At 36.9% G+C, this 14214-nt stretch overlaps 1 protein-coding gene across 1 annotated transcript in view; it reads right to left on the reverse strand.

Moving 5' to 3' along the window:
• Window positions 1-10824: 10824 nt before the first annotated feature.
• The window catches only part of LOC105820878 (chromosome unknown open reading frame, human C10orf107), a 77096-nt gene continuing 73706 nt past the window's right edge, over window positions 10825-14214 (reverse strand). The window contains exon 6 of the mRNA XM_012657454.1: window positions 10825-11220. Coding sequence (XP_012512908.1) covers window positions 11146-11220 — 75 coding nt within the window. The 3' untranslated portion in view covers window positions 10825-11145. The remainder of the gene's footprint in view (window positions 11221-14214) is intronic.

The following is a 14214-nucleotide window of genomic DNA, read 5'->3' on the forward strand; positions in this document are numbered from 1 at the left end:
GCTGGAGAGACAGACATTAACCAGGTAATTATACAATTCATTCAAATCACAACCCATTTCTCCTTCTTGGCTTTAATGGGAATACATCAAGCTTTTCAATTTTAAGCCAATATGAGATACTCTTTTAAAACACTGTGTTCTTCTAAGGCTAGTTTTTATAAAAGTTAGGAATATCTCTTGAGTTTTAGAAAAAGGCTCCATCATGTTGCCTCCTTTTACATATTATCAACTCATCCATTTTATGGACAATAAACTTGAAGCTGAGTGAAGTAATGCACCATGCCCAACATCACACAGTTGGTTTTGAGCGAATCCTTGCTGGAATCCAACTCTAGAATTCATCTCAGTACACCAAGGGCAATGTAAATGCATTTGTTTACCAGATACTATGGGCCTTATCAATGTGTCACTATATCTTTTTCAGAACAAAAATCATCTCTAGGACACCCTTTGTGCTTCCTTGGGTCCACACGGTACCTGCTGCATTCCAATGACTGCTGCTGTGAAGACTCCCTAAGTTCCCAGAGAGGGCAGGGAAAATCCAGTGCGTTGATCCAGAAGCTGGTGAATGACACGGAAGGATAGGATGCAGCATAAACCTGTCATAAGCAGTATTTACTTCTTCTCATTAGTTAAAAAAAAATAGAGAGAGACTGTATAGAAAACAAAATTTTTTTAAATCACCTTTAGTCTCACCGTTAAGAGATAATTTCCCATTTTGTTTGAATGCTTTTTCTTTGCCCCTCAATTTTGCCCCACAAAACACATATCGTATTAAATGATAAATATTGCATTTTTTCATTTTATATGGTATCATGAACAATTTCAAAAATCTGTAATTGCCTCATTATTTCATTTGTTTTGTTTTCTCAGTTTAGCACTGGCCCATGAGCTGTGATTTGTGGTGCTCCAGTGATCCATCTGGCTATTCATTTTGAAATAGTTTTAACAAATAAAGGAGCCTATGAGGACACCTTGAATAAAGACACCTAACTAAATCTGAAATGGCCACACTTGGTTGAATGAGTGATGACCATGTCATCAAAATTTCAGCAGAAAGAAATGGCAATAATAATTCAATATGAGGCCAGCACCTTAAGAGCTGAATAGGTTTGGTTTCAAAAATGTCTAGCTATTTTTCATAGACGTGTTGAAATGCAGTAGCTTTTTCTATGACAAACATTTTTAAAACACACCCACACATAGAGAGAATAATCAGCACTAGTAGCATAATCTTTGAAAAAGAAGAAAAGTTCTCTGTATCTATCTATCATCTATCTGTGTATCATCTATATCTAAATTTGGAAATGGAGAATGCTGAGAGTGCTAGGACAAGATTTTGTATAAGGTACAAAATCTTACAGAGAAAAGGTCACATTGTAGAGTAGAAATGGCAGTTGCTTACCCAACAGCCCTTCTATCTTTTTTCTCTCTGTCTCTAACAGAATCCCAATTTTGTCCAACTATTGGCTGATTATGTCTTTTGGGGCCATCCCCTCTCCAGTTAGCAAATCCCCACTCACCTAAATCAATCACGATATTTCTACTTCTCTTGTCAGTATTTGGTTTAGGGGTCACCTTGTTACCCAATTCTGGCCAAAGGGCCACAGGAGAAATTCTCTTGGGAAAAGTTTTTCTTGTTCTCAAGAAGAGATCGGAAAAAAAGAAGAAACTCTTTTCTTTTGAACATTTGGTCCTTTTGTGAGGCTACTGCTGCCAGCTTGAGACTATAAGGGACAGCTGTGAGGACAAAAGCCAAGATGCTGAAGAGGGCACCACAGAGAGACGACAGGAATAATCCAGGTCCTCAATGACGTCATTGAGGCTCCCTATGAACTTCCTTTTTTGTTAGTTAACACAGTGCATTTTTGTTATTGTTTGAGTGTTTTGAGTTCAGGAGTTTGCTTACTTGCAGCCAACAGCATGCTCACTGATTCAGGTGGCCACTTGTAACAAGTCACACGTGAACAACTAATGACTGAGCATGTTTGAGGGAGGGAAGAACCAAGTTCTGTTTCTATGTCCAGCTCTATGATCTGACTGTTTCTTTTATTTTAACCTATGGGACCGTCTGCTATTCAAAACAGAATAATACTTCAGAAATAGATATTGATCTTCAGAACTGGGTATCGTGACTATTCGTAGTAGCCAACACCTCAATATTTGCTCTAGTAAAGGACTTAGCCAGGTTTCTGGAGTAGGTATTTAGTAAATAATCTTTAGTGCAGTAAAGACTATATCAGCTGAAGAAACGACCGTGGCCTAAGGGAAAAACTATCAGCAAATTAATAATTTAGGGTCTTGTTTATACTTTTCTTATTATATTAGAGAATTCTCAAGCCAACCATAGAGCTTTAAAGAAATCCTAGCCTTACTTGAAGGAGAAAGTATTTAAGGTGTGGCCCCTAGTAGGAAATTCCTGAGTGTGCAATTCCTCATACTTGAGAGGCTCAATCAATTATTTCATAGAATGCCAGTTTAGGAGGGACTGTGGGCTTATATAAACTAAGAAGTAATTACCTTATATAATAAAACTATAAGCAGGTTCCTAGTTAATGAATTTGCCAGTTGTTTTCTCAGTTTATAGATATTGACCCATATGAGACATATTACTTATGCATAGACACAGAGAGACATATCCATTGAGTTAATTAGGGCAGGCTAAACAGCTGTAACGACTAGATCCAAGGATGAAGGAGCTCTAAGAAATAAACGTTTATATTTATTGCTCGTAAGACAGCCTGGATGTGTGCTCTAGATTGGTGAGTGTCCCCTGTCATGTATTCATTCAGGAACCCAGGTTGACAGTTGCACTGTTATCTTCAAATTGTCACTCTCCTCACTGCCATGCAGCCAGCAGGGAAGAAGAAGAGAGAACATGGAGGAGGTGTTGTCTGGTCTTCAGCAAAGCCCTTAGAGTAGCACATTTCACTTCTACCCACATTCCATCGGCTGAAACTTAGTCACATAGTTACATTTAACTGCAAAAAGATCTGGGAAATGGAGTTCAGCTATGTGCCTAGGAAGAATGGAGAATGGATTTTGGTGGACAGCTTCCAACACATATGCGGTGTAATAGAGGACAGGCTAGAAAAGGATCCTAAGTGGGCTGACCTTCATGGCCTCTCCTCCATTCTCCCCACTGCAATTAGAGTCATCTTTGCATAGTGCAAATATACTTGTCCTTCACCAACTACCTTCAAGTCTCTGTTTAAATCTTTTAGTAATTTCTCACTGTATTACTATGAAGTCGAAACTCTTTATCCTGAGCTGCAAGGCTCTGCATTGTCTAATCTCCTCTTACCTATTCATCCTCAATTTTGAAAAATGCTTTTCTTTCACTTTGGAGGCTCCAGCCACACAGGCCACCTTTCCCATCCCCTATCTTCCATGCTCTATTTCTAAGGGATTTTGCATTTGCTGTTCCTTTTGCCTGAAAACTCTTTCCTCCCCTCCTTGCCTAATGAGTACCCAATTCATCCTCAAAGCGTGACTCTCCCAGTGGAATGTTTTCGATTTGGTCAAATTCGTCTGTATAAGCTCTCATTGCAAGGTATACCTTTTTTCATAGCACTCATTACAGTTATTTGTTAATTTTGTAATTATTTTGTGACTGATTAAAATCTACCTCTCCCACTAGACTATAAACTCCATGAGGGCAGTGGTTATGTCTGTTTTTGCTGATGTATGCTTAGCGTAGCTCTGACACACAGAAAATACTCAGCAAATATTTATTGAATATAAGCAGGCTTGAATAAATGAATGAATGAATGAATGAATGATGATCTGGATTCTAATTTGGACCTTGCCACAAATTAGCTGTGTGATCACAATGTCTTCCCACTTTTCTGGGCCTAAGTTTCTTCATCGTGAAAGGACTGAACTACAGGACATTTAGGACTTTTAGCACCATGGTCTTATGGTATTACTAAAGTTGGAACTTGTTCATTACTTTTGTTTAATCATTCGGTTATGTTTCCTAAGCAGATGTAACAAGTTCTGGGACTGGCAAAGTGGGGTGAGAACACTTTTTATTCTTTTATTTTGAATTTTTGACTATTACAAATTCACTGCAAACTTTAATTTTATCTTAATCCATAAAGTCCAATAACAAGGGAAAAGAGGATTGGATAGAGTGAATAAAAAATAATAGTATCAATTTTCATACCAAAAACGATAAGGGATGAAAATTCACAAACATTTTGTGGGTCGTTGTAAGGGATTAACTCTTGCATGGGGTTGAAAGATGAATATTATGTTACTTTTATTCTGGTTGAATTGGGGCTTTGATTTCCTGAAAGCCATCCATGTATTGACAGTACATTAATACAAACTGTCACCAGTATAAGAACAGGGACTATTTTTTTTCTTCTTTTGATATTAAGATGGATATTCAATAAAAAAATTAATATCCAGTTTATTTTAACCTTTTATGTGTGTGATAGGATGGTAGGTAATGTGATCATTGCAAAGCCTGATTTCAAGTAGGCGGATAGCATTTATTTACTGACTTATTGTACTTTTCTTGCTATATAAGACAAGGAATGCTCATTTAGAGAAGTCTTAGCAGGGTCCGGAGAAGAGTTACTCATTGTGAGCAGCTTGAGTGCCTGGAGCCATTCTACAAGTGGTTGAGCTCTTGATTTAAGATTAACTGGTAGACTTTATTATGATGTTATATTTTGGGAGAATTAGGTGCTAAAAGAAATCAATCCGCTCTCTGCTTTTATGAAGTATGAACATTTTTGGAAAGCTTCATATTCTACCACAGAACTGAAGAGGTAGGGAGAGGCCAGGACTGATGGAATTTTCAATTACTTCTTTAAAATGAGATTTGTTTAGCACTTCCTCCTTCTTGATGAACATTTTTTTTTCTCCAATTTACGAGATGACTATATCTGATTTTTCATGTGTCATTTAGAAGAGAGTGTCATTTGCTAGTGATGAAATCTGACTTTAGGCATCTTTCCTTCTAATTAATTTTATTGTGTTTGACCAAGATTCTTTTTTTAAAATTAACAAATTTTATTTTTTTAGAACAGTTTTAGATTTATAGAAAAATCGAGCAGATAGTACAGAGTCACCCTATGCTGTCCCCTTTCCCCCTGCACACAGTGTCCCCTATTACTAATTATTAGCATTATTACTAATCTTATATTAGTATAGTACATTTGGTACAATTAGTGAACCAATATATATACATTCCTGTTAATTAAGGTTCATAGTTTATTCATATTTCTTAATATTTCCTTTTCTGTTTCAGAATCCCAACTGGGATATCTCATTACATTTAGTTGTCATGTCTCCTTAAACTCCTCTTGGCTATGACATTTTCTGATACTTTCCTTGTTTTGGATGACCTTGACAGATTTTTTTTTTTTTTTGAGACAGGGTCTCCCTCATTTGCCTGAGTGCAGTGGCATCAGAGCTCACTGTAACCTCAAACTCCTGGGTTCAAATAATCCTCCTGCCTCAGCCTCCCAAGTAGCTGGTATTACAGGTGCACGCCACCACACTCAGATAATTTTTCTGTTTTTTGTAGACACAGGGTCTCCCTCTTGCTCAGGCTGGCCTTGAACTCTTGACCTCAACCAATCCTCCCGCCTCAGCCTCCCAGAGTGCTAGGATTACATCCCTGAGCCAACGTGCAGCTGACCTTGCAGTTTTGAGGAGTGTGATCAGGTAGATATATTGTAGGATATTCCTCTATTAAAATTTGTCTGACATTTCCTTCACAATTAGACTGGAGTTATAGGTTTTTGAGATGAGGATCACAGAGACAAACCACCATTTCCATCTGGTATCAAGGATGCATGCCATCAACATGATTTATTGACTATTGATGTTGACCTTGATCACCTGGCTGAAGTAGTTTGTCAGGTTTCTTAAGCATAAAGGCACTCTTCCCTTCCCCGGCCCCCATCTCCATATTGTATTCTTTGGAAGAAAGTCACTATGTACAGCCCACACCTAAGTAGGAATTATGCTTTTCCTCCTTTGAAGTGGAATAGCTACATAATTTATTTGGAATTCTTCTGGAAGATTTGGATCAAGATTCTTTTAAGTAAGTGGGCTTAATTGGGTTTAGGGATTATCCTGATAAGCATTTTGTGGTTATAAGTTTGCATGTTCTTTTGAAAAAGTAGGGCAATATGGCCATGCCAATACAATGGAGTAGAAAGAAAGCACTGGATTAGCAATGTGAGGATCGGAGCTTACAAACCAGCCTGGCCACTTTCCAGGAATATGATCCTCCCCCCTGAGAACTACTTTGAGTCATCAGAAGTTCTAGTTGGTGATGCAATACAGAGGGCACTTTATTTGCTATCTTGCTGCCTGGCACAAATGTTCCTTAGTGTGGCCCTTGGCTGGCTCCCTCTTGTATTCTGGTCTCAGCTCAGAAGTCACTCCGTCCAAGAAGAGTCCTCAGAGCACCCAAGGTAAAGTAGCTACCTGACATTCCTGAAATTTTTATGCCATGGCTTTGTGTCATTCATTCATATCATTTATTGTTATCTAAAATCACCCTGTTCATTCCATTGTTTATCATCTGCCTCTAGATTATAAACTTCATTAATTCCATGAACTCCCTGAAGTCAAGGACCTTATCTGTCTTATATATTTCATCCCAGTACCTAGAAAGTGCCCTGAATAAATATAGGCTAGATTAAAAAGAAACAAACACCACAATGACCATGGGGGATATTTTTACTGAACATTCTCTTAAGCTAAAAGTTAACATAAAACGCTTTGGCAGCCCTGACAAATAAAATATGATAAACCAATCTTCTCCACTGAGGGTACTTCTGGGAAAAAGAAAGGGACCTGAAAGCGAGAGAGATTTTCATATTCTCTCTTTGTTCTGAAATTTGTGAATTTCACCAAGATGGGATTATGTTGATCTAGATTCATTTTTCTTCGGAAACTTAATAATAGGTATTTTGACTCTCATGAAGGGGTCCTGACTTCTCTTATTTAACAAATGACTGTCTAGGAAAAAAAAATGACTTTCATGTCCAGAAGAGGGACGTTTTCCAGAGACTTTCTGAAATTTGAGGTGTCAGAAGTATTTCTCTTCTACAATTGTTGGGAAAAGGAGCACGTTTATTCTGTAAGGGAATTGAAGCATAATGGAATGCAATCTAAGAACATGCAAACTTATTATCTATCAGGATGGTTGAATGATTCTGATCAAATGGAGGCTAGAAATGAGTGCTTTATATTTGAATTTTGGAAAAGCGACTCCACAGATTTATTTAGGCACAACAGTGCCTGCAAATACCTGAAATAGTGGCAGTCTATGGCTTGTTCATAACATAATGAATGTATTTGCTCTTTGAAACTTATCATGGGGGCAAGGCAAAAAGTTCCCCAAATTATTCCTGCAAATGGAAGGAACATATCTTATTGTGGATGATAAGAGAAAAGCTGCTCTTAAGTTCCAGGTTGGTATTATTTTTTAATTGGCTTTTCAGAGGGCTGCCTTTGTGCCAAAAACTATTCAGGGGTAGTTGCACCCTAGGACTTAAAAAAATCACAATTTATTTTTCCCACTCTCAGATAGTGCTAAGAAGTGGTGCTATGCATTATTAGCAGTGGGAATTTTTTTATGAGAATATTCTTTTTTCCAGGTCTCCATGGATAGAAGTCCTGGTACCAGGGAGCTGGCTTTTTAAAAAACACACATCTTATGTCACTTGTTGCTTAAAACTTGTCAACAATTTCTCATTGTTTTTAGGTTAAAAATAAAAATCTGTAGTGTGGTCTACAACCCCGCGAGAGCTCTGGCTCTGGCTAATTGTTCAGCTTCTACTTGTGTCCCAGGGACTTTGCACATGCTTCTCCCTCTGTCTAAAGTGCATCTTCCTTCACCTTCTTTTGTCTAGTTAAATTCTACCTTTCTCAGATCTCAGCCTAATCGTCAATACCTATAGGAAGCTTCCCTGACGTCTCAGACAAGACCAAGCTCCTTTGTTCTATATTTTCATAACTCCCCAAAGCTTGTCTTTGTCACAGTTAGTATTAAATGTCTGCCCCCACTAGGTTATCAAGGCAGAGACAAGGTCTATTTGATTCACCACGACGTCCTCAGGCACACTAGAGGTGCTCAATGAATATACAATATATGAGTAAACAAATGGAGATCAGCTATACACTCTCTCCTTGCATAAAATTTCTAAATACTTAATGTGCTCATCAGCATAAGCAAGTTTGTTCCCTTATTATAACTAATATGGAAAAAGAAAGGGCAGCTTTCACTTTATTTCATGTCAACTATGAGATGGTGAGAGGAAGATAAAGGTTAAGTACGTGGGTTTTGTAATCACATAGGCCCAAGTTCCAAACTTGATTCTACCACTTCCTGGCTGTATGATCATGGAAAATTGCTTAAATTTTCTCTATATTCCAGTTTCATCATCTGTAAAATAGGTCAGACCTGGGTTTGAAGCCCTGATCCACCAATTACTAATTGTGCAACTTGGTTTAAGTTAATCTCTCTAAGCTTCAGGCTCCATAACTATAAAAAAAAGGCTAATATCATCTATCTGTTTATCTCCTAGGGTTATTAGGAGGATTAAAGTAATATATACGTATATATACTCACAAATATTTTATATATATATATTAAATGAACATATGTATTTGCTTATGAATATATGAAAAAGTGCTCAATCCATGTGGAGTAAAACAATAAAAACAAAATAAAACAACAGTGTGGCATTATTTTCTATCTATCAGAATACCAAAGACAAAAAATTGGTTAATGCATGTTGTTGGTAACATTGTAGAGAAAGAGGCATTCTCATACACTGTGGGTGGGCATGCAAAATGGTAAAATATATCTTTGACAACATCTAACACAATTGCAAGTGCACATACACTTTGACTTAGAAATTCATCCTCTTGAATTTCATCCTACAGGTATAGTCACACATATTCGCAGAGAAGTGTGCACTAGGTTGGCAATGCAGCATCCTGATAACAAAGTATTGGAAACAATAAAGAGTTCAGCAATACAATAGGACAGGTTAAAAAGTTATGGAATTGATAAAATGAAATATTACATGGTCATTAAAATGTGCTGACAGTGAATTACCTCCCAGATATATTATTTGATGAAAAAAGCAATGTAAAGGGCACTATGAATTGTTTAAAACAAAGAAAAAAAAGAAAGATCACTCATGCAAGCATCCAATTGTTTGAATGAACAAAAACCACTTTTCTAAGGATTTACAGCAAGCTGTGGTTGCTTTTTCTCCTAATATTATTAGATCTTAAAGTTGGGCTGCCTCAGAGATCCCTGGGTTGCTCCAGTATGAAAGATGCAGGGCAGCAGGGTGGCTACTATGGGATGACTTCAACAGAATGGGAAGACTTTTGCACATTGTAAGTGATAAACAGAAACCAAACCTTACAACAAAAGTCCTCTAATATGAATTTATTGGGGCCTCATAAATATTATCTCCTACTACTAAGGGCCCTCATAAGAAAATAAGTATTATCTCCATTTAATAGATGAGCAAATAGAGGATGAGTGGCCTGTCCAAGGTCACGCAGTAGCCAGTGGTGAAGCCAATATCAGACGCTAGGAGTCTGAGTCAAGAGGCCACAGCTTTAGGCAGGTTTGTAGCGTATTGTCTCTCCGCAGTGTTTAGGAATCCTAGAGCTATTTTTGATTTAGTTTTAGAGTCCTGATACTCCTGATACCTTTGCTCAAATAAACACTCCTTATTGAAAGTGGAGGTCTAGTTGGTGCCAATGATTGCACTTGGAGCTGTGCGGGGTGATTTCTAGAAACTCCTTTATTCCCTGTTTGCAGTTTCCCCAGTTTCACTGTTTTCCCTGAAGAAGACTGGTTGACAGACTTCTGAGCCTCCAAGTGATATCCTGTCACTAGTGATCTCCTAGTGATCTCCTAGTGATCGCCACCACTGTTTTCGTTCAGGAAGGACCGCTCAGGGAAGAAACAGGCCTTCCAGCCTTGGAACTGCATGATCAATAAATATGGTTGTATCTTCAGATATACTCTTACTCTGTGATCAGTGCAGTTAGAAAACTGTACCACAAATGAATACGTTTGGGCAGTTCCTTTGACAGTACCGGAGAAGGTAAGGTTATAGCTGGTATTCACCCAAGTACTACCTAGATGCAAGTACTATATAACCTGGAAAATTCTTAAAGAAACTGCCCCCTCCTGGTAATGTTCTCCATTCTAGAATACTCTGAAGTCTAAGACCTTTGGAAAGGGCTTAGGTAGTAATTAATTAATTTGTCCAACTAGGGACAATCAGTTGGTAAATGGATATTTTTCTTTTGAAATTATACTTTAACAAAGGTATTTAAAGGCTTGAGACATTTTTTAATCATTCCACTGCAATATAATGGTTAATTTTAGCAGCTCTGTGAGTTTGATTTGTATTTAAGATTTTTACAATCTATATATAGGTTGGTCTTTAATAACCATTTATATATTGCTTCTTTTTATATAGGTCATGTATTCTCCTGGGAGAGTAACAAGATTAGAAATAACAAATACAGTACAGAATAAATTAAAGTGCTTCAAACTGCATTATATAATTTCAGAAAATTGGTTTCACACTGAAACATTTAAACAAGAAAATCAAATGATTTAAGTTAAAAAAAAAAAACACCTAGTATACGCATTTGAATTGCTATTGTTTAGCAAGTTTTATCCTCAGCAGTGTGGTACTGGTATCTTTTCACAGTGCTCCAGTAATGTGGCACTTTATTTGGGTTAATATGGATAAAATTATTATTATTTTTCCTTATTTCTGGCTATTTAAAAAGTTGGCTGCATTCTCCTTGAAGATGAATAGCGTTTATTAGTCAAAAATGTCAAAGGACTACTGTAAAAGTAATTGTATTTTTATATATAATTCTCCAAACTCTTATATACAAAATGTTTTTATTACACTCAGTGCCATAAATTCAGAGGCTGTTGTGGGACAGGCGATAGCAAAATTGGGGCCAATACTTTTCTAATTACTTAGGATAATAAAAAGTGGGGCTTGGTTTTCCTTTCACAACTACAGGAAGGAGATATGATGCTCTAGAGAGTCTATTATTCTGGCCGGTTTTGTTTGTTTCTGTGAAGTTTAGCATCACTCTCCTTGTACCGAGTCTTCATGCCTTTTTCAATTTTTCTATTCGTGCATTAAAGGCCTCTTCCTGTATTTGCAGCTTTTCGTTTATCTCAGTCTGTGAAGACAATCATAAAAAAGTGGTTATGATGGAGCTATCTTTTGCTGCACATTGTCTTTGTGGTTTTGACATACTATAGTGCCTAAAGACAGACATTATCCCTCACACACCTTCCTGTTTTGCAGACATAGCTGTGTTTCAGCCTGTAGTGATGTGATAACACTTTATCATATTTCTCTGCACATTCCCAATGTATAGTATGTCTGCTATGAACAGGAAGTGGTATTTGGACAGCCATTTTTCACATAGCCTTGTGTTGGAAGATAGGATAATTTATCTGTATTTTCAGACAGACTTTCCCAATAAGCACTGAATCAGAATAACTGCTTTGGGCTCAGTTATTGCAGTGTTGCCGATCCCGCCCCCCATCCCCTTTGCAATAGATGGTTTTGTCTCCGCATAACACATTCTAAATGAGATCCCAGAAAGCTTCTGTTGTCAAATAACAACACAAATAATCTCACAATTAGAACAATTCTCAAAATTAAGAGTATTCGTCATACATTATAATTCTTGAAACGATGCCACTTTGTGGTATATTTTTGGGAGGAAAAAAGTAAGCAATTGCTGTCAGGTTTTGGTGGTTGCTGTGGCTGTGATAGCATTTAGCCTCTGGCAGTGACAGTCTGTGGACTGACATCGCTACCTGCGCAATTCCAGAAATGCCTTCACATTATCTGAACATTAGTAGCCCTGGAAATGTCTTCCTTTTTTCACGATGGATAATAAAATTATGTACAGAGAAACCAGTGGTGGCTGATGTGGCAAAATGTGTGTTTTTGTTGTTGCTGTTGTTTAGGTGATTTAAAAAATATTTGTAAGTATATGAGGAGTAGTTTATATACATATGTGTTAATAAATTCAAAGTTTAGATTATTAATATCTATAACATAATTTGAGGCCTTTGGGGTAACTGTACTTTGAGAAACTTTTATTCTTTTAATTTTGATAGAAGAAATTAAAAAAATCAAATACTTTTGTAAGCCCAGGTATAATTTTTCATATTTATTTATTTATTATTTACTTATTTATTTTTAAGAGTGTAACTATAACAGACAGTTTTGAAATGTCCATGCTGCTGTATCTGAGTAGATTTTATTTTACCTTTCTAGTAAGAGCTGATATTTCTGGAAAGATCATATTCATGTCACCAATTCTGGATTCAGAGTTCACATGAGAGTTAGTCTTTTCTGGTTCAAGTTTTATTAAGCTCTAGGATTGAGCTCTGGCCTCTGGTTTCTTATCTTTTCCTTCCTTGGTGGTTGGGTGGAGGAGGAAACGAGGGATGAATAGTCCTCCAACTTACAAAGAAAATGGTGTCTTTCTTCAGAATTCACTGATCCTCCCACACATTATTTTGGTAGAGTTGATAGGAGCACTGCTCTAGGAGTGGAGAGACCTAGGTACTAGTTTAGCTAGACAGCCTTAGGCAAGTTAGGGTGTTAGCTCTTATCTGAAAAATTAAGTAGGGGAACAGGATTATGTTAATATTACACTTTAGCTTTTAAATTCATAATTCTGACTCCCAATTTTGTGACAAACTTCATCAACGTTATCTTTCATTGACATGAAGGCATGAGATTATTTAAAAAATTATTACTCCTGCTTCATTAAAATAAATTTATGGCATACAACATATTGGACCATATAGGGATTGAAATGGTTTGAGAAATAATTCTATCACAATTTCAAAGGACTGGGAAGAATTGCTCTATCCAAAGAATTGACTCTTCCCACTTTCGATTCATTTCTATGCCCACCAGCGATCTCATTTCTTTTCTGCTAGGGACTGATGTACACATATCTCTTGCCAGCTTCAGTTTCACTGCCTTACCAGGGTGTTCACATTAACCTGGAGACCTTTCTGGTATTTCATTGAGGCAGAATTTATCAAAAAGAGTGTGGGCCTTGGGGAAAAAAATTCATGAAGGTAAGATGTGCCTAAAAGAGTGGTATGCTGACAGAGGAGAGACATGTTTCAGGTTTCTAGACTTTAGTGATCAGTACTTCAGTTCAGGCACAAAAGTCTCCATGTTTAGTGAAGAACAGGCTATCAGTAGTTGGCCATGTCTCCTTGTTATTCCTCAGAACACTGATGAACAGAGAAGCTATCCCACAGCCACTAGGGTTGGGTCTGGTTCTATTTGCTTTAGGAAACCATGGAAAACCCATGATCTGGGAACAATAGCCTCTCATTGACCATTACCTTTAGGTGATCTCATGCTCAGCTTTTCTAACCTGGAAAATTCAAGTTGACCTAAAAATACCTAGAGGCCCAAGATGGCAAACTTCCCTCAAAGTTTTCATGTTATTTTACCCTATTGCTTAGGGCCAAGAGCCAACATTTAATGCAAAAATTTCGTGTTAACATTCATATTTCTCTGAAATGTAATTCCTTAAATATATTAAAATTTGCTCCTTTCGGTATAATTTTTATTATACAACTCAGGCCAAAATAATTTCATTTTGAATTTATCTTTAAAATTAAAACACCTAAACTATATAGGCTTGAAATGTTTGCTCTATTCAGTGTAATTTTAATTAACATCTCAAGGCCAAGATAACTTCATTCTTAATCAATCTCTAAAACTATAAAGTAAGTCCATGAGAAAATACGTGAATTAACGCAAAAAATTTAAGAATTCACATTACGTTTTCAGAAATTTCTGTAATATACAAGGTGAAATATGCCTAAAACCACACTAGAGAAGGAGCTCTGAAAAAATTGTACTTAAAACATGAATGCTCTACTGTCTTTTCCCGCAAAAATTGTAATAACCGTATGACTTTTAAATAAAGAAGGAGAAAAAACTATGGGTAAAGGTTAAACATCTTACAAATAACAATTCATTAAATGGTCCTACAGCAGGTTAGTGTGTTCAGACAGCATATATACACAGACCACTGACACACAGCTCCCCTTAGAAGGGATGTGGCAGTTTTTAGAGCCAGAAACACTAGAAGGCAGGTTTTAGACGTGGAAAGTAACTT

Source organism: Propithecus coquereli, unplaced genomic scaffold (assembly GCF_000956105.1).
Source record: "Propithecus coquereli isolate 6110/MARCELLA unplaced genomic scaffold, Pcoq_1.0 Scaffold115, whole genome shotgun sequence".
NCBI classification, from domain to species: domain Eukaryota; kingdom Metazoa; phylum Chordata; class Mammalia; order Primates; family Indriidae; genus Propithecus; species Propithecus coquereli.